Source organism: Telopea speciosissima, chromosome 4 (assembly GCF_018873765.1).
Source record: "Telopea speciosissima isolate NSW1024214 ecotype Mountain lineage chromosome 4, Tspe_v1, whole genome shotgun sequence".
Lineage (NCBI taxonomy): Eukaryota > Viridiplantae > Streptophyta > Magnoliopsida > Proteales > Proteaceae > Telopea > Telopea speciosissima.
In genome coordinates, this window is record NC_057919.1 from 38,125,531 (window position 1) to 38,151,858 (window position 26,328).

General features: G+C 39.7%; 1 protein-coding gene across 1 annotated transcript; it reads left to right on the plus strand.

Annotated features, from left to right (window-relative positions):
- The first annotated feature begins 4,888 nt into the window (after positions 1-4,888).
- On the plus strand, positions 4,889-5,936 carry LOC122659273 (hydroxyproline O-galactosyltransferase GALT3-like). Its single transcript, XM_043854404.1, has one exon. The coding sequence runs from the start codon at positions 4,889-4,891 to the stop codon at positions 5,885-5,887; it is 999 nt and encodes a 332-aa protein (XP_043710339.1). The 3' UTR covers positions 5,888-5,936.
- The last annotated feature ends 20,392 nt before the right edge of the window (positions 5,937-26,328 follow it).

Below are 26,328 nucleotides of genomic sequence, written 5' to 3' on the forward strand. Positions count from 1 at the left end.
CTATCCTATGATTAAAAAATCTGATGTCTTTTCTTTGTTTAAGGATTTCCAAAAATTGGTTGAAAGGCAATTTTCACGTAAAATTAAATCAGTCCAAACAGATTGGGGAGGGGAATTTCGCTCTCTTTCCTCCTATTTTAAGGACATTGGGATTTCCCACTGTATCTTTGCATGTCACACTCATGAGAAACAGGGCGCAGTGGAACGTCGCCATCGTCATATTGTTGAAACTGGACTTTCTCTACTTGCTCATAGTTCTGTTCCTCGCACTTACTAGCTTTATGCATTTGAGTCTGCTGTGTTTTTAATTAACAGGTTACCATCCCGCGTTTCAAATGATGTGTCCCCCTATCAGCTTCTATTTCATCGCCAACCGGACTACTCGTTCTTGAGGGTGTTTGGGTGCCTATGTTTTCCTCATATCCGGCCATATAATGCGCACAAAATCAACTTTCGTTCTACTCCCTGTGTGTTTCTGGGCTATAGCCCAAACCACCTTGCTTATCGATGCCTTGATCGTTCCACCAACCAAATTAGGTATGTTTGTCATGTTTGTTTCTTTGAAGATGTCTTCCCCTTTGCGTCCCCCTCTACTACTTCACCATCACATATTCCTCCCTTGTCCACCCCTTGGGCTAGTGCCCCTACTATAGTTCCCCAACCTGCTATAGTGCCAAACCAAACCCGCCTCATCACTTTACCTCCCAAGCCGCCACCCGCAGGGTTACCTTCACCTTCCCCCACCACTTCACCACCACCGTCCCCATTCCCTCCACCCCTATGGCATGCTCCATCCGGGTCTCCATCTTCCCCACCACCACACACCCGTACCCTTGAGGACCTCTACAGGGTCTCCCAACCGATAGCCAACCTGCATCCTACTGCATTGACCGCTTCTCCCCAACCCCCTACTCACCCTACTTATTTCTCTCAAGTTGTGAAATTTCAGGAATGGCGGATGAGTTTAATGCACTTCACCGCAATGGAACTTGGTCCTTGGTCCCACACTCTCCAGCCATGAATCTTGTAGGGTGTAAGTGGGTGTATTGTGTGAAACGCAAAGCAGACGGATCTCTAGAGCACTATAAAGCACGTTTGGTTGCAAAAGGATTCCATCAGCAAGAGGGTGTTGATTACAATGAGACCTTCAGTCCTGTCGTCAAACAACCCACCATTCGGACTGTCATTGCCTTTGTTGTATCTAATGGGTGGCCCATCCGCCAGTTGGATGTACAGAACGCTTTTCTTCATGGTGAATTGAATGAGGAGGTTTATATGGTGCAACCGCCTGGCTTTGAGGATAAGTCCAAGCCCAATCATGTGTGTAGGCTTCATCGTTCCTTGTATGGTCTTAAACAGGCTCCAAGGGCTTGGTTCCAGCGATTGACCACTTTTTTGTTGGATCTTGGATTCACTGCTTCAAAAACAGATACATCTCTGTTTATTTTTTGCCGTGATTGATCTATTATGTATGTACTGATCTATGTGGATGACATTTTAGTCACAGGCAACTCCTCTTAACAGGTGCAGGAATTGCTTTCTAGCTTAGCTGCAGAATTCTCCATCAAGGACCTAGGGCCGTTACACTTCTTTCTAGGCATTGAGGCCACACCTCACCACAACGGCTTACTTCTCACCCAAACACGGTACATTAATGATCTCTTGCAGCAGGCTGGTATGTCTGATTGTAAACCGATATTGACTCCCATTGGTACAAGTACAAAGTCTTCACAGACAGGGGGTGCATCCTTCACTAATCCTAGTCATTATCGCTCCATTGTGGGAGCCCTACCGTATGTTACTTTGACCCGTCCTGATGTGGCATTTGCAATCAATAAAGCCTGTCAGACCATGCATGCTCCCACCGATGATGATTGGAGTTTGGTGAAACGGATTCTACGGTACCTCAAAGGCACATCAACATCTGGTCTTCAATTTGACCAACCATCCTCGTTGATACTACAGGCTTTCTCTGATGCAGACTGGGCTGGTAGCCCTACTGACAGATGCTCCACAGGAGGCTATGCGATCTTTCTTGGCCCAAATTTAATATCCTGGCACTCTAGGAAGCAGAAAACAGTGTCTCGCTCCTCAACTGAATTTGAATACAAGGCCTTAGCAGATGTTGCAGCTAAGCTAATCTGGCTTCAATCACTGTTCAAAGAACTTGGTCTTCCTCAAAAGGCAGCGCCCATACTTTGGTGTGACAACATAGGCGCAACATATTTATCAGCAAACCCTGTCTTCCATGCACGCACAAAGCATGTGGAGATTGATTTTCACTTTGTCCGTGAACATGTTGCCCAAAAACAACTCCAGGTTCAGTTTATCTCAACCACGGACCAAATAGTTGATATTTTGACCAAGGCTCTGCCCAAGGCGCGTTTCCAATTCATGAGAGACAAGCCAAAGATCCGATGCTCGGAATCTTCATCTTGAGGGGGTGTATTGACCAATATAGCCGTTACCATTCCAGTAACGCGCTATATTGGCTATCTTCAGTTACCATATCTGTATATATCTCTTACCAATATCCACCACATGTGATAATAGAAACCTTCTATTATTATCGCATGTGGAATATAGCAACTTCTATTATCATCACATGTATATCTCACATAGGATTCTAACCCTAATGGGTTACCTTGTATATATCACTCTTGTAACCGATTGGATTTTATGAATACAAATTACAACACATTATCACAACACTTAGTAAAAAAAAAAGTGGATTCCGTATTTGTTTGTGAATGGAAAATCAGAATAACCAATAAAAAAAAAATATATTCAGAATAAATCATTTCAACCACATAAGCATCTCATTAAGGGAACACGTTCTCTATCCGAGAGCGTGGCCTCAATGCTAATGTGTGGGCCAATGGAAGAATGTGCATCAGCATGAACAAGGGTAGTATTTTCACCTTTCATGGGGGCAGGCGGTCATTTTGCCTCCCCCCCTCTGTGTTTGGGCGTCACAACAGAGTTCCACCCCCCATAAAAAAAAAAAAGAAAAGGAAAAAAGATCCCTGCTTGGTGGCGCCCCCCTACACCCTCTCACGTCGCAGTAGAAAATGACGTCCTTGCCTCCTGGGTGGTTACTAAATGGGACTCTCCCATTGGCCCAGCGCTGATATAGAGACTATGCGACCAAAGAGAGATCTCTAGCCCAAAAAATAATTATGAAATAATTACCTGCTACTAAACACCGGCTGGAGAAATCCAAGAACGATCAACCGGATTTCTAAGGAAGGAGGGAGAGAGAGAGAGTTCTGGTTAGCTTCATCCAAGTCCACTGGGTGACTTTTCCTTTAAGATGGTATCAAGTACATGTGCTGAAAACCAGTAGCGTGTTCTTGGAAAATACCAAATGTTGACCCAAAGCAATAGTAAATCACGTTCATACAGGGTTAATAACTTGGGCGAGGCCGGGTCGGGTTGTTGGACCATTGTACTATTGTAGACAAAAACACAATAAGCTGTTGTCACTACACCTAGTGATGCTTGTTTTCTCCTTTACAACTTGCCATATGGTAGTACATGAATGTGCCTAGCCACAAAATTCGCAAATCATAAATAAATAAATAAGTAAAAGAGTTGAAGACTAAACTTCAGTAAAACATACAAAAATTGGATCATACCCGACCCGAGATTCTAAAGTTCTAAACTATTTTCAAAGGTTTGGCAATGACTAGCCCTTCTTGTTTCATGCAAAAATACCCAATCACTATAAGTTGACCCGAGAAACAGAAGAAAGAAAAGTGGAATATGACTGAAGTAAAGCCAACGTTAGGTGCATCTCCAATTCTCAACCATCATCGCCCTTTTCCGTGCTTTGCTCCTCTCCAAAGTTCAATAAAAAAATATTAATTAATTAAAAAACAGAATAAAGAAACCCTCACTACTGATTAAGAACCTAATTTGACCATCCCTAGAATGGTTCGTAACACCGGGATCGGTCTCAGCCTCTCAGGATCAGTTAGGAGCGGAGACCGATCGGATCGGTTAAAATCGGTAAAAATGATGAAAAATTGGAATTTTTCTGGATTGGTCAGAAAATATTAAAAAATTAACGAAAAGTTAAAATAAGTCAGAAAATCACAATCAATACTAATTCGCATTCGGGCAAATCAACCGATTCGATCCTGAGATTATTAACCATTTTAGATTCGTAATGACCGATACTTATTGATTCGATCCCAAGATTTGGGCAATCCGACCTAGTTGACCGATCCAGGGAACGATACACTAATACCAAACAAGATCGATATAACTCGGGATCGGTCTAGATAGAAACCGATCCAATCCGATCCGGGTGATTTTCATCGGTCCAATCTGAGAATATGAACCATGATCCCTAGATTCGAGAAACTTGTATTTTAGGATTTTGTTAAATGACAATATTACCCTCAATTCTGCCATTAAGAGTCAGGCTCCACGTGTGGGGATCTGATCTGGACTCGATTACGAAAAAGATCCTGTGCACTCGTGAAAAAGATCCTGTGCATCCAGGCAGCCGGGTTGCATGTGCAGCGCCAGACTCAAGGCAGCACGCTTTGCCCGCCTCACCCCTGCCCAAGCGCCTTGCCCAAGCAGAGGTAAGACGGTCAAAGCGCACACCCTTGAGCCAGGCGGCTGCCCGGATGCATAGGATCTGAGTCCACTCGGATTAGTGGATGAACACAACAAATTTTCTTTTCGAATAGAAAAATCAATTTGTGAGACACAAAACACTCAAACTGCCAACACATGCTTCCTACCTAAGAAACAGAAAGTAATGTATTTAGAATCACATGTATTCAAATACCCCCCTCACATATATCCCCATTCTCTAGCTTTATCTTACCTTTATTTAGTACCATTAGCATCCTCAGCTTCATTTGTGAAGACCATGAAACCTCCGAGGCTGGACCGGCAAAACTCGTCGGCATGGTTAACTTTGGCAATCTCTTCTATCTTGTTTATCGCATTCATTTGTGTCTTGACGTCCATCAACGAAGTTCGATTTAAGGGTCTAGTGAAGCTTGGGCGAAGTGCTCTCCCCAACATCCCCAACCGCAACAACTCATGTTCTGTTACATCCCTTGCTAACAACATTGATCAAACTTCTCCGTCAGGGGTGCCGGAACTGCCGGAACTACGGATACTAATTGGGATATTAACGTTGCCGGATCAATATCACCGTCGACATTTCCTTCGGCTCATCTACGGTATACAATCACCACCGGTTGGTACAAAGGTAGATGTGAAATTTGTGTTTTGTAACTTAACCAAGGAGGATCAAAAGGTCTTAGTAGCACTTGAAATCATGCGTTACAACGACATCATAATCCTCAATTGCAAAGAGAATATGGACAACGGTAAGACTTACACATACTTCTCGAGCTTGCCAGAGATATTTAACGGCACCGACGGGCCAAATCCACCATACCATTATGTGATGAAGGCCGACGATGACACTTATATTAGGTTAAATAGCTTGGTAGATTCATTAAAGCCCTTGCCTAGGGAGGATTTGTACTATGGTTATGTAATTCCATGTCGTAGCATGGACCCTTTTGTTCACTACATGTCTGGTATGGGTTATCTAATCTCATGGGATCTAGTGGAGTGGATTAGAACCTCTAACATACCGAAGAACCAAATGGAGGGACCGGAGGACATGGTTTTTGGCGATTGGATTCGCGAGGGTCACCGGGCGAAGAATAGGTACAATGCTAAGTGGTCTATGTACAACTTTCCGGTACCGCGGACTGCTTGCACACATGAGCTTTGGCCGGAGACTATTGCCGTCCATCTCCTCAAAAATCAAGAGAAGTGGATTCAGACCTTGAAATATTTTAATGTTACTAAAAATCTCAAAAAATCTAAACTCTATCATATTCCTTAGTTAAAATCTTCACCATTTTTTCTACATTCTTTGTGTTCACAATGTATTATTGAATGACAAAACCAATATAAGTGACTTATATATATTGTTTTTTGCCAATTTTATTTGTGTAAAATGTAAAGAAACTGTGAACTTTCTTTAGTGAAAGAAAGATAGAGACTGAGAATATATGATAGATAGCATTTGAGAATGCTTTCCTTTAATATTTCAATAGGTGTAGCTGATCGATGATCCACATTCAGTTGCTTTTTCCCTGTTTCAGCCCAAAACAAATAGAGCGAATAATTTGGTGAGGAAATACAAGAAATCTATATAAAAGTGTAATGTTTTAATGAACATGTATGGGTAGCATCTATGGGTATGGATTAGTGGAAAGGTGTTGAGTGGCGGCGTGGTTGAATGCAGCCCAATACGAGAAGTGGTCTCAATGGATAAGGAGCTTCAGTTAACCGCCTTAAAGTGCAAAGTGTAGAGTGGGCCTAGTTACAGTTGGGCCTTATTATGGGACAAGACTGTCAAGGATAAAAAAAAGAGTTCGAAGATTTCTTTGACAAATGATATGGATTTGGGTATGGTTCTGATCGAAGCTCGTATTATTATTATTATTGTTTGTATTTTCTAATCCGTCATGTTGATTTTATGAAAATTCTAACAATTCGTATCAGAGCCAATATGATTAGATCATTGAACATGAGTGTTACATGCCCGGTTCTTGTCGTTCTTCCTTTTGAATTTGGATTAGATACAATCAATCGTGAAAAACAGTGGATCTATTATAAATATGGTTTGAATATGTTTCTGATGTTGGTTTGCTTTGTTTTTAATTCTGATAATACAATCATAAAAAAATTTGTTTGGCCAGCTGGCTACTAGCGGCGGCAGCCAACGGTGGAGCGCAAGGCCAATGGCAATGGGTTGCGGCACGGTTCTATTCTTCCTTGTGGGTTCCCCTTATCAAATCTGCAAATAGCAATAAAAAAAAATTAATTCAAAATGATTGAAGGAGAATCTGTTTTGGTTTCCTTTTGGAAACCAAGTACTTTACTTTTTTTTATTGTCCACATTATTTTTTTGTTCAAGTTTTATTGTATTTCTTTCCTTTTGAGTTAGTCGTATTAATGCGTGTATCCGACCATATGAATAAGCAGATTGTTACCGTATTTTATCAAGTAGTCCAATTTTGTACGTGACTTTGAAGAAACACCGTACTACATGCGTATTAATTGTCGTATTAATCACGTATTAATACAAATTTATGAGTTTTAATTAAACAAAATAAAAAACCAAAACCTAAAAGCCCAAAAGTCGATGAGAAAAGCCCCAAACCTGAAACCTAAAGACTCTAGTTCTAGCAAACCATCTACTCTACTAGTCAGGGAAAGCACTCTGGTTTTCTGATCAACCTCGAAGATTATAGTTCTAGTCCATATCTCTCAAATCCATATATCTTTCATCTCTCTCTCTCTCTCTCTCTCTCTCTCTCTCTGTGTGTGTGTGTGTGTGTGTGTGTTTCTGTTGATAAGATTTATATAGTTCTGTAATTCTTCATGAACTAGGGTTTTTTTTTTATTTATTTATTTGTGTTAGTTGTTTTCGATTCATGATTTTTACATTTTTCTTAAAGGGTTACGCACAAACATGGAATCCCAGCTTCCTAATTGAATTAAACTCCTTCATTTCTTAGTTTTTGAATGTGATCAATTATCGGTTCTGAGGTATACTGACTCAGATTTTCAAGCTGATAAAGATGACAGAAAATCCACATCTGGGGTGGTTTACCTAACGAGAGGTGGTGCCATTTTATGGAGGAGTGCAAAACAAAAGTCTACAGTTGATTTCACTATCGAAGCAAAATACCTTGCAGCCTGTGATGCGGCTAAAGTTTTTGGCTGACGAAGTTTCTATCAGATTTGGAGGTGGTCCCTGACCTTGTCAAATGACCTATTCTCCTGTTATGTGACAACAGAGGGGCAATTGTACATGCTAAGGAGCCTAGGGCTCATCAGAGGAACAAGCACGTGCAACAGAAGTATCACCTTATCAGGGAAATTATTCAGTAGGGTGACATGAGTATCTCCAGAGTGGACAAAACTGAAAAATGTGTCAGATGCCATGACAAAGGGTTTACCTCTTGGAGTGTTTGAAAAACACATGGAGGGCATGGGTTTAAAATGTATAGGGAGTTGGCTTTGATGTACAAGTGAGAGATTGTTGGATATGTGTCTATCAAATCCGGTTTAATCTGGTTCGACCTGATTTATTATGTATTAAACATTTCATACATTTTTGTTTAATATGATCACATGTGATATAAATTTTTTGAGTAATGTATGTCTATATGTTAAACTTTAAAATTGGTAGTCACAACTAGGGTTTGGGCTGGGCAACCCTTATCATATGGTCGTCGCATTGGGTATGCCTAGACATGTTAATGTCAGGGTACGAATGCGAGTACACACAAGGGTGTGTATTGGCAAAGAATCTTATTTTGTCGATTCCCTCATGTATTAGTGCCAGATGTAGGTTTGGGATAGATATGCATCACCAAAATTCTGTACCTGAGAGGGTCTTGTCACTGTATGATGTGAACGTATTCTTTGGTTCACCAATGACTGCGGTTCAAGAGAACTAAATCTGGTATTCTAGGAATGCATAACTATTGTGTGAGTAAAAGAGTCATTCAACATAGTCTCCATTGCTCGATTGCGGAACATCGAGGGGAGTTAGTCTATGGATGGTTGGATAAGAAATAGGATCCTGTACCATTTTTGTAAACGGTTTTGCAAAACATATTTCACATAAAATGATAAATTATAGTTATTTTTTTTTTTTATAAAAATGTTTAATCGTATTTTGTGGATTCTGATTACATACATAAACACTCTGATACAAACATGTACCATAGAATGGGAAATGACAATACAAGTGTACATACCTTAGATTCCATGATGGAGATGTTGTTTACTGGAGGATTAGTGCATAATTATTATGCAGGGGTATTTCTACGATTTGCTAATTAATAATTAATTTATTTAATCTTAAATGGGCTTGATGCAATATTTAATTAAAGGCCTATTATAGCTTAAAATTTCAATTATTTATTTTCCCTTTTAGATTATGCTCCTTCACTAATTTTAAGCCCATCAAGGAAGCCCATCAGGATTTTTAAGTCAAATAGGGGAGAGAGTGTCAGACACTCATTAGGAGTGTGATCTATTTAAATACACCACCAGGGGGTGCAGAAATAGAAGCCTGGACAAATTTTCTGTACCCCACTCTGGAAAATTCGCCCTTGCCTCTCTCCCTCCTCTCTTTTCTCCATTGCTCTCTTTCTCTCTTGAGTTGTGAGATTTGTAAGGGTTTTGGAAACCCTAGGTTTTTGGAGAAGAAATTCTGGTTTAGCTTAGGGATCTTCTACTGCATCAAGAAGATTCAAGTTGGGGTTTTGTTGAAGTGCTCTTTAAAGGAAGAACCATTATTTGGAAGAGCAACACTTGAGGCTCTTCAGGTTAGCAGATCTTGATGTTTATTGAGTTTGATTAATTATTTGATAATCATGGGATGTGAAAGAAACCCGAATTGATCTATTTTTCGCTGCGCATTGGGGTATGGCATGGATCCCTCTTTCCATGAGATGAAAAAGAGATGATTTTCTCTATTCTTGTTGATCCCATATATTTTATGGAACAAGAAAAGAGAGGGTTTGATAAAAAAAAAAATTTATACCAAACCCTAATTGGGTTACAATAGGGTTCCCATGGGCAACCATAGGGTGACCCAGATTTTCCATACTTGTGAACCCAAGAGATCATCCCATGAATATTCCTATAGAGGGGTCATGCTTCACATATATTAAAGAAATAAGAGTCGAGCGCCACCTAGGGTTTGGGTCTAGGACCCAACAAATGGTACCCCAATCCCTCCGTGTCGAAAAGGGCTACATGATTCCATATGGTTTGGTTAGAGAGTCTAAGTAAGTGGTCAGGTTACGAGAATGAGAAGTTATTAGAACCCCATCTCTCCCGATTAAACTAGTCTTTCTACTAGATGCTAGATTTCAACCATTCTCCCCTAGTAACATGTTCTATACCAACGTGCAAGGCTAAATTATGATGCATCAAACATGAGGAATGAAAAAGCAAATATATTATTTTTATGATTACAAAAAAGTAATTTGTACACTAAACGAAATAGTTTAATAGTCTACATTGTGTCGAAATGAAGGAAAAAAAAGTAAAATGTATCCATGTACGCAAAACCAATAAAGTAATGAAAATATGAGAAATGTGAAATACGGGATGTCCCCCGGCTCAGGTGGAGACGAATGATCGGCTTACCTCTCTCTTGTTGGATAGAGTAACGGCTATGTAGAATGTATTTCGCTTCTCAAATTTTGGGCAAAGTAATGGTTGTAAAGGGGGTTCTGGCTACTCGGACTTTGGACAAAGTAATGACTGTAAGGGAGCTTCTGGCTACCAAGACTTTGGGTATAGTCACGGTGTCACGAGAGCTTTGAGAGCTAAATGCTCGATTTTAGGTCCCTTTTCACTCTTCATAAATGTCGGGGACTCTGCCCCTATCCCCCCCGACAAGAGGCTGCATGACCCCCTACAATTAATCGGCTAGCGGGACCGCCGTGGTCAGAGAAAGTGAGCACTACCTCCTTCACCCTGTAAATCATTTTGGGGATTAAATGGTGACATAGCTTAGGTGTAGGGGTAAGAGTTCTTCTCGAGAGAGATACCAATGTATGTCTGTGCTGTTATCGTCATCGCCAAGAAGGTGATAAAATTAAGCGTCTACATTTCTTGATATGAAATCTAGTCTGTCCAACTAGTAAATCGATAGAAAATTTGTTTTGTGATGAGTCCTAAAACCTCAGAGTATCAAAGCAGAGTGGTTGGGGAAATTATAGGTTTTGTAAGGAAAACTTGCCTATTACCTATCTAGGGGCCCCTCTTTATACGGGTAGGCTTAAAATTTTTTTCTTTGAAAAATCTTGGCAAAAGTGAGTAAAAAAGTAACGGGTTGGAAAGGGAAGCTTCTATCTTCGAGAGCGAGATAAATTCTTCTCAAGCACATTCTAGCCTCCATGCCTGGATGTTCCGCATGTGGTCATGTCTCAGTTTTATTATATTTGCTCTGATTTCTTATAGGGTGAGTCAGAGTTTGGGAAACGTCATCATTGGATTAGTTGGCAAAAAATATGTAAGTTACTGCAAGAGGGTATTTGGGTCTTCAAACTCTAGAGGAATTCAATCTTTCCATGAGACTCAAAGGCCTATGGAGAATTCTATTTAAGCTCTCTTTGGAGCTCATTTTTTAAGGCTAAGTTCTTTAGGGATGGTCACATTACTTTTGCCCATCCAAACAGAGTTAGTTCTAAAACTTGGAGGAGATCGATTGGGCTCAAAGACATCGTTTTATCAAATTCTAAATGGATGATTGGGCATGGTAATGTTCTATTTTATGTTGGATAATTGGCTTGGAAAGGGTCCTCTAAGATGTTTGAACTAAGGAATCTATTACCAAATGGTGTCTTAACTTTTCAACTATTAATAGACATGAAGCCATAATGAAATGCAATGACCTACTTGTGGATTTTCTTACTACTAGGAGCAAACCATTGTGCACTAGCTACTAGGGATGCAAGTTTGGCCCGATGACCTAGAGCCTGACCAAACTTGTCTTGAGCCTGACAGAGCTAAGGTTGGGGCTTCTTTTTTTTTTATTTTTTTTTATTTATAGATTTACCTCTAGAAATCTACCTAAAAAAATTTACCTCTAGTAGAACTGTACCACTGACACAAGATCGAACAATTGGTATCGGGCACAAATGATACAATACAAATATGATCAATACACTGAGGACCGATTTAAGGTTTTCTTTTTTTTTTTTTCTAAGAAAAGCGAAAAAAAAAATCAAAATTAAAGAAGAGAAGAAATAGTATCCACAATGTAACGACCCGACCCCTCTCTTGGCATGATATTGTCCACTTTGAGCCTCATGGATTTTAAACCCATAATACCAAGTAGAGGAGGCTATTTTTTTATCAATAGTTCAAAAAATCCCTCCCTAGCCGATGTAGGACTAAGTTTTGCACTCCCTTACCGATCTCCCAAACCCCCTAGGACTAAGCCGTCTCTTGATGGGGGGCCCTCAATGATCTCTTAGGTGGGCCGGTACTATGTCATGTCTTGCGTGTAACATTCTCCCCTCCTTTATGGGCATAGCCGGTGTCGGGAGTGTTGGATTAGATAGAGGGGGGGAGTGAATAGGTTACCTTAGTGGAATTTATATCTTTTTTTATTTTTACTGTCTTTTCTCAAATTATAAAAACTTTATAAAATAGTGCAGATTAAAGTAAAGGAGACAAGAGCATTTATAGTGGTTCGACTCTACCTAGAGTCTACATCCACTCCTCTCAACCTTGAGAGAACTCCACTAAGCTTTAGCCTTTTAGAATAATAGGTGGAAAAAATAGTTTTTACAAATTTTTTTACCAGGATAAGAGGATCCATCAATCTTTTAAGGATAGGAGAATCCCTTACACAACATCTAAGTACAGTCTAAGCAAGTGCAAAAAACACCTTACTCATCTAGAGTCTACCCAACTCAAGAGTAAGAAAAATAGTTAAATAAAAAAAAAAAGAGTGTTACCTAGGCAAGAAGTGTGCCAAATACTTCTTGCAATGAAGATATGCAAATATGAGTGCAAATGATGCTTGACCTTTTAGAGCTGCTCTTTAGAATTGATCTTTCAATAGAGCAAGGTCTTGAACAATGAAGTCAACCTAGGATGATTGAGAATTCTTCTTGACATACAATGATGGCACAAGGAGCTTTGAATTGACTTTTTCACCTTACAATAAAGTCTTCTTTTGGGTTGTAGTAATGGTGAAAAGGTCTGACACGTTTGGTGTTTATAGGTATTATTTAATACTAAAAAACTATGTGTCGAAATTGCTCAAACGGCTATAAAACGGCTAGTTTTTGGGTCTACCGATCAACCACTAGATTTTGCCGGTCGACAATTGAATATGACTGTTAGGTTAAATAGGGCCGTTGGGACTTGTTCTTGTCCTACCGGTCGATGGCCGGTCGATCGATTAATCGACCTTTGGTTGTTGTGCGATCAGTTGAAACCAGCAAGCTACTGTTTCTAACGGTCGAAAATGCCCTGTGGGCCGATTGACTGGTGGGTCGATCACTTGCCTATTTTTGTCCTTTTTGGTTGTGTCTCGGATAGACTCTTATCTATTCTTTATCTAGCTTATATCAAAGTCTTTTAAGGCCTATAAATCACCTCTTAAGGTCTCTAAGCATGTATGCATGAATGCATTTTTTTCATTATTTTTCATGCAATACAATACGCATAATGTGTGGTTCTAAGTATTTACACATCTTCAATCTTGAGTCTTCACTTGGGCCTCTTCTTCTTTCAATCTTTAAACTTCTCTTTCTTCTTGTCTTGTTCAAACTAGGTTTTTTAGCTTCCATACTTTTCTTCTTTTAGCTTGAGCTATCATTTCTTCTTTGAGACTTGTTTCTTCTTTGAGCTTCTACAAATTTTTAGTGTAATGGTTTGTTTGTTTTGGCATATGTTTGTTATCATCAAAACTTATAAAAAAGGGATTAGATTAGATAAGTATTTTTCAACAATCTCCCCCTTTTTGATGATGACAAACAAATGATTCTTTTGAGACAATAAAAATATATCAACAACAATCTATGACAACAAAACATATAATCTAAAAGAATCTCAAAGGTTAATAGATAATATTACTTTTCTCCCCCTTTTGTCAGCAGCAAAAAGAAACAATAGTAATTAGGCACCCCCTCAATTTATGCCATGTTATATCAAATTTAATTTTAAAAAAAATACTGAATTTAAGAAGTAAATCATAGAATGCATAAATTCAAAAGTTCTAGAATTTTAAAGCGTTGCAGTGTTTTAAGAGTACTTGAAAGAAAAGCAGTCTAATGTCCAAAAAAAACAAATAACAGACCCAACCATAAATTGTTTGAAACAGGATGCAAAATAAAAATAAACTGAGGATTAGTTCTAGGAGGTAGGTTGTAATGCTGAGTGTGTTGGATTTATGTGTCTAAACCAGGTTCGGTCCAGTTCAATTCGGTTTTACTTTGTTTTGAACCTTTATACATTTTAGTTTAATATTATCACATGCGATATAAACTTTTTGAGCATTATGTGCCCGTAAGTATTACTTAAAATGGTAGTCACGACTAGGGTTTGCGCTGGGCACCCTTATCATATGGTTGTCGCATTGGGTATGCCTAGACATGTGATGTCAAGGTACGAATGCGAGTACTAACATGATCGATGTGTGCATTGGCGAAGAATCTATTTTGTCGATTCTCTCATGTATTACTACCAAATGTAGGAAGGGATAGACATGTGTCACCAAGACCCTGTACCTGAGGGAACCTTGTCACTGCAAAGTGTGACCATATTCTTTGGTTCATCAATGACTGAAACTCAAGTGAGTCAAAGCCGGTGTTCTAGGAATGCATGAACACTTTATGTGTGAAGGAGTTACTCAACATGGTCACCATTGCCTAATTGGGGAACACCAAGATTGAGGTTGTCTGTGTATGGTTGGATCGGAATCTAGATCCAGTACCATTTTGGAAATGATTTTTGCAAAACCTATTTTACATAAAATAATAGATTATATATAGTTATTTGATTAAAGTATTTTATCCAATTTTATGGGACCCGATTAGATACACAGACACTCTTATATGGACATGTATTATGGAATGGGGTTTGGTAGTACAAGTGTACATGACCCAGACTCCATAATTATGGTGTTGATTAATGGGGAGTTATTTATTATCATGTAGGGAGTTATTTGAAATTTATTAAAATAATTGGTTATTTATTTAATTAATGGATATGGTGCTAATTGTAATTATTCATAAATTAAAATAATTAATGAATTATATCATTCCCTATTAGATTCTGCTTCTTCATCAATTAGAAGCACTTTGAGTTTAAACAGGAAAGCCAACAAGGAGAGAGAGAATCAAACTCTCACTGGGATTTTTTCCATCTAGGGTTTTAGAAATCCTAGCATTATAAAACACCCAAAAACGTAGAAGGGGGGCAGAGCTCCATGTTTTTGGCTGCCCCCCCTTCTGGATGATTTTAGGGTCTCCTCCTCGTTCTCTTGTGATCTCTTCTTCTCCTTCTTCTTGCTCTCTATTATTTGAGAGTTAAGGTTTTGGAAACCCAGATCTATGTTTTAAGAACTGAAGTGCATCTAGGATTGGCTTGAAGAACCTTAGCTGCACCATTGGAAGTTCAGATCTGTTCACTTGGAGTGCTCATTGTAGGAAGAACCATTGTCTATTGGAGGAGCAACACTTAAGGCTCATCATGTTAGCAATTCTATGTTAATTTCTATTGATTTAATTGTATTGATTATTCATGGGATGTGAATGTAACCCGAATCGATTATTTTTCACTGCGTATTCGGGTATGGGATGGATCCCTCTATCCATGGGATGGAATAGAGATGACTTTTCTCTATGACATGGATCCCAATAATTTTATGGGACGTCAAAGAGACGGACTAGGCATTGGTTTGTCAAACCAAAACCTAATAGGGTTCTAGTTGGGCACTATGGGCGACCATGGAAAACCCTAAAATTGAAAATAGGATGCCCAAGCCAGATTAGGGTGCCTTAGGGCAACCCTAGGGTTCCCTAGGGACAACCCTGGAGATCCCTCGAGTTGGGAACTCATAGTATATTGTTTATTGATTTCCCATGGTGAACCATCGTGATCCCATGGACCGTAGCACCGCCTACAGTATGGTATCAAAGCCACCTTTCCCATCCACGATATCATATAATTAATGTTTTAATGTAATTATCATGTATGGGATGCAAGTTGTCAGATTCTTTATTGAATTTGTTGAAGATGCACATGGTTGGTTATATGGTTGTTGTAACAACCTCCCCATGTGCACATGGATAGTTACAAGGTTGTTAGATTGTAGCATCTTGCCCACATGATTGGTTATATTGACCATGGATTTGATTGATTTTGTTTTTCCAATTATTGAAAAATTGTATCCATGAAAAAGGGAAGGAAAATTTTTATTTATTTAAATTTTTTGTTTAATGATGGATGTGAGGATGGAGCACACACTGCCAACCATCCCTGCACGCTAATGCCCCTGCCCATGCCACCGGACCGCGGCCAGCAAGGCGCGTGGACAGCAGCCAGCGCACAAGCTGCACGCACGGCCTGTGCATCTGGCACGCTCGGCCGCCGCCTGCAGCAAGCCACAGGCAGCACCACGTGCACAAGCGCGGCCTACCCAGTGCGGGCTGCGCGCAACCCATGGGTGCTGCCCGCGGCTTGTGCCCTTTTGCTCGTGAGCTTTTGAGAAGAATTTTTCTGCAGTATTTTCCTCCCAGTTTTAATTAAAAAAAAAAGGGGTTTTACAAAACAAAATATTTTTATTTTATTTGTTTTGTTTTGGAGGAAGAGGATGGGTGAAGAGATTCTTCTATCCACCCACTTGGAATTAAAATGAGATTTTAATTGGCAATGGGCTTGGATACATGTTATCACATGTGATGTGGTGGTTCAACAATTGAAGAAATCCAGTGTTATGCTTGCTTACTTTAATGATGCCCATACAAGATATATTATGATGTGATTATGGGATTGGCTTTCTAATAAAATGGATGGTAAATTGATGTATGTGTGTGTAGACACCTAATTTTTGTCACCCCTCCCTGGCGATGATGACACACGAAGTACTGATGACCTCTGTCTCTGATACCAAGAAATAATAAAATAAAAAAATAGACTGCCTAAACCCCGGCCCATTGAGGTTGTGGCCTGACAGGGGCAAAATAGGAAATCATAAAAAAAGGAGAGAAGAAGAATAAATAAACTTTAAGAGGGGGAGGGTAAAAAGGTAAAAATAGAAAAGAAAAAAGGAGAGAGAATGTGTGGACTTGGCCCATGGAAAAGCCCATTGGTGCCAAGTCCATAGAGAGATGCCACATGTAGGGATGTACATGGATATTCGTAAATCCATATTCGATCCGCGTTTGTATCCGTTTAGGAGAATCCGAATCCGTCCGAAACTAATCAGATACGAATATGATAATCCCCCTATCCGATCGATTATTATCCGGTTCGTTTAGCAGTCCGACGGTAATAAAATATCTGAAATATAACTCTGTGTTTGTCTATCCTTTTAAGTTACCTTATAATTACTGGATTTTGTTATTTTATTTTTATAAATTTATAAGTTAAGATAATGTGATTCTTTTTCTAGATTTGCTTTTGGTTTATATATATTGTTTTATGCAATGTGATACATGGAATTACATATCTATTAAAAAATCAAAAGTTAAAAACGTAAGAGAATAAAAGACTAAGAAGAGTAAAAGAAAGGGTAGTTACTGAACTCTCAAGTTTCAACCCTAATCCTTATCATAAAAACGTTAAATATGTCAACGGATAGTCGAAAAATCGTATTCGATCCGTATTCATATCCATTTAGGAAAACCTGTATTCAAAAAATCACTATCCGGAAATTATCTGAATCCGTCCGAAAACCGATAGGATATTATCCGAATCCGTCCGAATATAATCGGATACGAATATGATAATGCCACTATCCGACCGAACTCGATCCGTTTATATCCCTAGCCACATGGCATCTAAAGGGAATTAAAAAGAAAGAGGTGGGTAAAATGGAGAAAGCTTTTAAAAGAAAATATCTAAAACCTAAAAGAGAGGGGTAAAATGGGAAAGTAAAAGAAGAAAGAAAATCTAGACCTAGGTTGGGAAAGGGGTAAAACAGTAAAAGCCTAAATCCTAGATAGGAGCTTTAAAAAGAAAAGAAGGGAATGTTTGAAAGAGGGGAGAGCCGTCATTCCAAAAGGGGAAAGAGGGGATTAAAAAAAAAAAGAGGTCGTCATCATTCAAAAAAAGAAAACAGAGAGACCAAAAAAAGGGAAAATGCAGAGAGAAAGGAGAGAACACAGAAAAAGAGGAGACAGAGAGTGAATGCATAGAGAATAGGGGGGTTACAGAGTGAAAAACGGAGAGAAAAGAGAGAGAGTGAGGCAGAGTGGAGAAAAAAGGGTCTTAGTGATTAGAGAGGGTCTTTTTTATTTCAGAAAAGAACAGAGAGCAAAGGGCGGAGGAAAAAAGGATTTCAGAGAGAATGAGAGTGAGAAGAAAATGAGAAGAAGACAGAGAGAGAGAAGAGAGAGAGAGAGAGAGAGAGAAGGAGAGAAGGAAAATAGATTGAGACAAGGGAGTTGTGGACTTCCCTGAGCCGGAGAGGAATCCAGTCTACTGTTGCTGCATCATCTTCATCTCTTCCTACCCCTTTTCTTTCATTTCTTTCACATCTTTGAACCCGTCGACCCACTTGCTTTTCCATTTTTTTTATTTATTTGATTCTCTGCATTTCATTCCAAAAACCATCATCCCCATTCACTAATCACAGCCGGAATCATCTAGTCCCAAATCCACGATTTCCATACCTTCAAATCCCCATTTCCATTTCCAAATCCCATCTTCCATCACCTCAACCTGTCCATTTCCTAAAGCCCATACGTTAACCCATTTGTGAGAGTGGCAGTGGTGGTGAAGCGAGAATGATGAGATGCAGTGCCAATCAAGTTCGTGAGGTGGACAGGAGTTCTAGCTTCTTCATCTGGCTTCGTTTTGCTCGTTTTTAGTTTTCTTTTAACTTCTGAAATTAGTTGTAATTAAATCCCTTCCCTACCTTCAATCCCCAATCTGTAATAAGTTGTTCTATCTTTTGCTTCCAAAGCTCACTGCCGATTGCATCGTGGAGCTCCAAGAAGACCCCAGGTATACTTCTCTCCTTCTTTTGTTTACACTATATATTCTGATTTTTATGTCCAATCTGTTCCTATTTTTGTATTTCAGTCCCTTTGTTTTGTTGGTCTTGGATCTTGGAAATGTCATTGTTTCAGTGCTTCAATTCCTGTGTTTTGTTTGATCTTGAATGCTGGAAATGTCATTATTCACCGTGTATTACCATGCCCCCATCCTCTCGGTTTCAATATGGGTTTATATTGTTCTGTTTTACTTGATTAATATCTGTCTCCATGCCTTGATCCCTCCATTGTTCTGCTCATTTTGTTTTTAATCAGAATGTTTTGAATACATATGCATCTTTGCAATGTTTGTTGTTGGATCTTCAACCCTCTGTTTCTTGATTATTTTTGTGTTTTCGGTATGTCCGAAATAGCATGAACTTTTGAGTGTTGAAGGTTCTAAAATTCTGCCAGTCTTTTCTTCATATTTGAATCGGGTTTGGATGATACATGATTGGGCCCATGGGCTAGGCCAATCGGGCTTTAAGTTCTATTAGAAAATGTAGGGTCAATTTTGATGCCCACCTTTTAAAGAGATTAATTTTAGATTTGAACCGGCCCATTGGTAATGGGTATGGGCTTTTTGGGTTTTGGCCCATTTCTATGTCAATATGAATGTGAATGTGATCTTGGGCTTAGGTTCAGGCATGGGCCCCCAATAGTAATAATTCCTTGAATTAAGAATGGGTTTGATTTTGAAGCTACTAAATATGGACTTGGCCCGATGGGTTTGGGGGCTGCAATGGCCCAAGTTGTTACCCATCCAGTGTACATTTGGCTTTTCTTTTGAGCTGGGTCTGGCTCATTGCAATTCCTGAACTTGTCGTTTGGAGAAAGTTCTAGGTGGGTCGGTTCTTTAGGTATCTGGGCCACGGCTGATATTTGGATTCCTTTTATCCATCCGGTTTTTATTCGGGTCATTTGTTGGAATGTGGGTTTTATTTCGGCGTCCGGCCCATTTGAACTTGGGCCATTTGACCTTGGCTTTGGTGGGCTTTGACCCATTAACCAAAATGGATCGAGTGGAGAGTTTGGTGGCCCATTCCCTTGGGCCCACGAGTGCGTTTAATTATAAATTTAGGAGTTAAATGAATACACTCCCCCAAACTCATTTCATTTCGATTGGGTTTAAGGGATTCCAAATGAGTTTCTAAAACCTATTTTGGGTAGAATTAGAACGTGTGCGGAGGAGTGAGAATGCCCATCTAGTGGCCTGAGTGGAAACGATATACGTTGGGATCCCGGGGGACATAGATGTACGCACTTTGAGACGGGAGTTGGGCTAGCCCGTAATCTAGTCCGCGGATGTTTAGTAATTCTTTTGTCGCTTACTTGACATGATTATGATAAGATTTGCGTGTTTTAATTGTGTGAATTCCATGCATGCCATGACTAGCCAAATTAGAGTAATTTAGCTATATATTGCATGTGCTAATGTGATTAGATTGTATATATTTACCCTGTTTATCAGTTTAATTGCTAGTTATGTCGATTTGATTATTTTTACACCCTAGGATAGAATAACATAGAAATTTGGTGTAGGATTGCGAGTGTTATGCCTAGATACCTAATATAGGACAAGTGGCCTAAAACTAGGACTGTATTAGTGAGCAGCAATGGTCAAAGCAAAGGATGACCGGCTTCAGCCGGGCGGACTGGGTGCCTAACACCTTCCCAGTCCGTAACCTGACACTTACCCAATGATCTGGGTAGACCACAGCCTTATCCATTGAGTCATTAGTCTTTCCCCAGTGGGGAATATTTATGGGTCCTAGACCCTTTCTAGGTGGCGGCTTCCTATTGACCCATTTTCCCTCTTAAGAGGGATCGGGGTCCTTGGTTTAAGTTTCACCGGCGAGATCCGGTTCGCATCGTGAAAAACCAACCCCCTTGTCGGGGGAATTTCGGATTTTCAGAATCCATGGTTCTTACAATGTGATGCATTGAGATTATGGATGGATGTGATGCTTCTCCCTCTTTCTCTTCCCCCCCCCCCCCCGGTTTCTTTTTTATAAACAAATGTACTCCACCCCATGGGCAACCCAAAATGGTGGGTTGGTTTCTCCATGCGGGGTTTCTTTATTATGGAAAGAAAAGTGTATAGAATATTTTTCCTAGGTTTCCATTGTAATTTTAGAGGAGTTAGAACTCCCAGGACATATTGATGATGATTCACATGTGGCGCTCAAAGCTTATGGAGATGCAAGTCACGTACTTTGAAGACATGATCGGGCGGAGGAGATGATCGAGGCACGGCATTTGGTACATCCATGGCATGATTGATGCACCCATAATTAAAAGAAAGTTATTAGTTTTATTTTTATTGGGAGGGTTCTTTAATTGCTTCTGATAAAGATGCCACCATCCCATAATCACTTTTAATTAATGTTGATTATTTATGTTATTTGACTCCATCCATGATATGTATGTGAGAGTTGCTTAATCTCTCTTTAATCATAATACATGTATGGTATGGACTAGTCTAAGGTAGTAGACATGTCCATGGCCTCCTATTGAAGGTAATGTAGAGATTGTGTGATATGATCGGACATATGCCAACAGAACATTGCCAGGCTCGTTATCACATGGTTATCTATATTTACCTCTATCTAGATACGTTAGGATATGGATAGTGAGAGGGCACTGCGACAGTGGACCATCTTTCATGATTTCATGCTTCTAACTAATGCAATAGGTAAATGCATGACTTGGGTATATGTTAGCCGATAGGATCTGGGCATGACATTCAGGTGGCTGAAAATATTGGAAGCCTATGAGGTGGACAGATCAGTCCACACTACCACGGTGTGTATAATGACTCCCGACAGAGTAAGTTATGCATGCAAGGGTTATAGGTATCTAATTCATTTTTTGGGTCATGAGGGAGACCTAAATCATGAAAGACCATTGATGTATATGCTAAATTTTTATCAATGGTTATCAATATGCGTGTGGTTTTACACATGTGTAGATTTTTATTCAATGGCTGCCGTTAATTCCAACCTGTTAACACTCATTAGTGAATACAAACTAAATGGTACAAATTATGTCGATTGGTACCGGAGCATTAAATTGCTCCTGACTGCAGAAGGACTTTACACAGTTCTTAATGAACAAGTTCCTCCTCAACCCGACCTAGATGATTTTGAGGCATATGAGGAGATGCAGGATTTCCTTAAGAGGGACTCCAAGGCATCGCTTTATATCCTAGGATCATTGGAGAAGTTAATACTAGACTCAGTCAAGAATATACATACCTCAGGTGGTAAAATGGATAAGCTTGCTAAATTGTTCAACAGGCAGCTGACACATGCACACTCCGATGCAGTGAGTCAGATCCATAACTATAAGATGTCCCAGGGGACTCCAGTGATGGACCATGTCATGAAAATGATTAATCAATTCGAGAAATTGGAATCCATGGGGACTAGGTTTGTGCTACGGTACAAAACTGATATGATCATAGCATCACTCACCTCTACTTATGCATCCTTTAAGATGTCCTACAAGATGTCAGATAAGGAACTGGAGCTCACCGAGCTTACTAATGCACTGGTTGAAGTGGAGGCCACCTTGAAAAAGGATAAGGGTGAGGTCCAAGCTACTGATGTGAAACCTTCTTCAAATGGGAAGAAGAAGAAAAAGGGAAATAAGGCTAAGGCCCTGAAACCCAAGGGTGGGAAGTCTAGCAATAAGAAAACTAAAGGCAAGTGCTTCTATTGCAAGAAGGAGGGTCACTAGAAAAGAAACTATCGTGCATTCCTAGCTACTGTGAAAGACAAAAAGCCAGATGATACTGAGACTACTAAAGAAGGTACATGTGATGTTTATATTCTTTATGAGTCTAATTTGTCCTTTGAACCGACCAATTCTTGGTTGGTGGATAGTGGTTTCACTATTCACATTTGCAATGATTTGCAGGGGTTCAAGGAGACATAGAATCTAGAAAGAAATGAGGTGCGTCTTTGGATGGGCACTGGAGCTGAAGCCATGGCGATGGCTGTGGGAACTTTTATTTTAAATTTTAGTTCCATTAATTTAGTTTTAAAGGATTGTTACTATCTACCCTCTTTTAAGAGAAAGATTATTTCAGTTTCAAAACTCATTTTGGATGGGTATAGTTTTTCCTTTAATTCTAAGTTAATTATTTGTTTTAATAATTCTTTTGTGGCATCTGGATACATACAAAGTGGATTATATTTCCTAGATTGCCCTATTAAAACGAATATTATTTCTATTGTTAATTTGAAACGAAAAGCAACTCCAGTGAACTCAACATATCTATAGCATCTAAGATTAAGTCACATTAATTTGGACCAAATCAGTAGATTGGTAAGGGATGGGCCCTTAGAGTGTCTGAGGGTGGAACTATTCCCTACCTGTGAGTCATGCCTTTAGGGCAAAATAACAAAGAAATTCTTTAGCAATAAAGGTACTAGAGCCATAGATCTGTTAGAATTAATACATACTGATGTGCGTGGGCCCATAAATATACAAGCAAGGTATGGATTTGAGTATTTCATAACATTCACCGATGATCACTTTAGATATGGTTACATATGCTTGATGCATAGAAAATCGAAAGCCTTTGAAAAATTCAAAGAGTTCCAATCCGAGGTCGAAAGATACCTTAATAAATGAGTCAAGTCCTTACGATCAGATTGTGGAGGGGAGTATCTGTCGTATGAAATTAATGAACATCTCATATCGCAAGGGATAGTTAATCAACTAAATAATCTAGCAACACCACAACAAAATGGTGTATCCAAACGACGCAATCAGACTCTATTGGATATGGTCTGGACGATGCTCACGTATAGTGAGCTACCTCTCTCTTTCTGGGGGTATGCTTTAGAAACGGCTATTTATAACTTGAATAGGGTTCCATCTAAGTCTTTAGCTAAGACACCCTTTGAGTTGTGGAAAGGGCGTAAGCCTAGCATTCAACACCTTAGGATATGGGGTTGCATAGCACATGTGCGAAAGCAACAGATAGACAAGTTAGAATCCAGGACTTCAAGATGTTTTTTCTTAGGTTATCCTAAAGGCACGATAGGTTACTACCTATATGACCCGGTTGATCAAAAGGTCATTGTAAGTAAACACGTCATATTTTTGGAGGAAGAAATATCCACCAAGAGGTCCGACGAGCCTATAGTCATTAAAGAGTTATTGGATAACTCAGAAACTTCACTTCCAGAAGTGAGACCAATTAACATACCCACTGAAATACCAACACCTCAAGAACCTCAACGCAGTGGGAGGACTGTTAGACCACCCACCAGGTTTACTTTTCTCTCTGAGGAAGAGCAAACAGTGGAAGAGATCCACATGGTGTCAGTTGAATCGGATGATGATCCGATAACACACTCTAAGGCTCTTAAGGATGTTGATGCCACTAGGTAGCTGGAGGTAATGCACTCTGAAATCGATTCGATGCATTCCTATAAGGTCTGGATTCTAGTCGATCCACCATTTGGCGTTAAGCCGATTGGATGTAAATGGATCTTCAAGAGGAAGAAGGGGGCGGATAGAAAGGTCGAAAGATTCAAAGCGAGACTGGTGGGAAAGGGCTATACCTAGAAAGAGGGTATAGACTATGAGGAAACCTTTTAACCAGTGGCGATGATTAGGGGTGCAAATTTGGCCCTGTGGGCCCGAACCCGCCCTGAGCACGAACAGGGCTTGGGCTTAAGATTTCTGGCCCTGAGGGCGGGTTAAGGCCAAAAATTCATGGCCCTGAGTCAAGGTCGGGTCAGGTCTGGGTTGAGACCTCGGGTTCAACCCAACCCTGATTTTGACCCTACTTTGGCCCTTTAGTTAGCTTTTGAATTTTAAATTACCCTCATTATGGCCTCAATTCACTTTTGAATTTTAAATTACCCATTATAGGATAAAATACTGCTCCCGCTTACAGCCTGTCTTCCAACCTATTTACTCAATTACCCTTAAATTACATGTATTGTTCCTAAAATACCCAAACCCTAGTCGCTAAACCCCAACAATATCCCAATCTAACCCTAAAAATGAACCAACCCCTTTTATATTCTCATTTTCCCTGTTGTCGTCGGCTCCACGCCTCCACACCTTCTCAATCGAACCCTTGACGTTGACGACTTGACGGAGCTATTGCTCGCCGCTATTGCAATTTTTGCAACCCAATACTTTTGACTTCCTTCTAGTTCTCATGTGAATTGAACCTCTGCGACTCTACCTCTCAACCCTCTCTAATTTAACTGGTAAGTCTTTCTCTCCCTTTGTTCTACATTCTTATCTATTTTAGCATTTTTAATTAATGTATTTGACTTGTTTTCTTTGTTTCCACTTTCCAGGCTGCATATTGTTGGAAATCTGGCGTATTATTCGTGACTTTAGAATTTTAGAAGCTTTGCAGAGAGAGAAACATAGAACATTGGCTCCGGCCAAGGAGACGTCGAAGAACATTTCGTTTTCTTCTTTGTTGTCTGCTTCTCTTACTGTCTTTATCAACAATTGTAGAGCTTCTTATGCCAACCCTTGCAACTGGACTGACATTTCTTGACATTCCTTGCAATATTTTTGTTGAATGTTTAATGTGCTTTGGTTGGTTTTGAGATTGCTCGTTTGCGACCACGAGCTAAATTCAATGAAATTCGGGTAACCGACCAACCGATGCTAGATACTTCACACCCCCTAGTCACTTGAAAGGTTCACCATTCAAAATCTGAAAGAGGAGGCTGGGATGCTTTCTCTGGTTCTCTCTCATTTAAAGTTGTTCTAATTATAGGACCCCAAACCACTCATGTGATTTCTCCAAGAGATGTTCCATTTTATTTTCATGGAATCAGCTCTAGATAGAGCATTCTTAATTTCTTAAAACCCTTTCTATTTTTTCATTCAACAAAGGAGAAAAAAGAAGCATTGTAATTCATGGCCAATTAGGGCTAATTAGGTTTGGGCTAGGCCCATCAGGATTAGGGTTAGGGTCAGGGTCAGGGCGGGTTTGGGCCTAGATATGGGGACTCAGGGTTGGGTTAGGGTTTCAAAAAGCTCGACCCAACCCGACCCTGTTGTAGCCCTAGCGATGATGAAGTCCATCAAGATTTTATTGGCTATCGTCGCATACTTTGATTATGAGATCTGGCAGATGGATGTGCAAACTGTATTTCTGAATGGATTTCTTCAAAAAGAAATCTATATGCAACAGCTAGAGGGGTTCTCTTCCTTAGAGGAAGAAAGAAAAGTATGCAAATTACAGAGGTCCATCTATGGACTGAAGCAGGCTTCCAGAAGCTGGAATATCAGGTTTGATCAGTTAATCAAATCTTTTGGTTTTGATCAAAACATGGATGAACCATGCGTTTACAAGAAGATCAGTGGGAGTGCAGTATGTTTTCTTATTTTATACGTAGATGACATATTGCTGATGGATAATAATGTAGGGTTTTTTTCATCAGTAAAATAGTGGTTGTCCACAGCTTTCTTAATGAAAGACCTTGGTGAAGTTAGCTATATCCTTAGGATCAAACTCGTAAGAGATCGTCAGAAA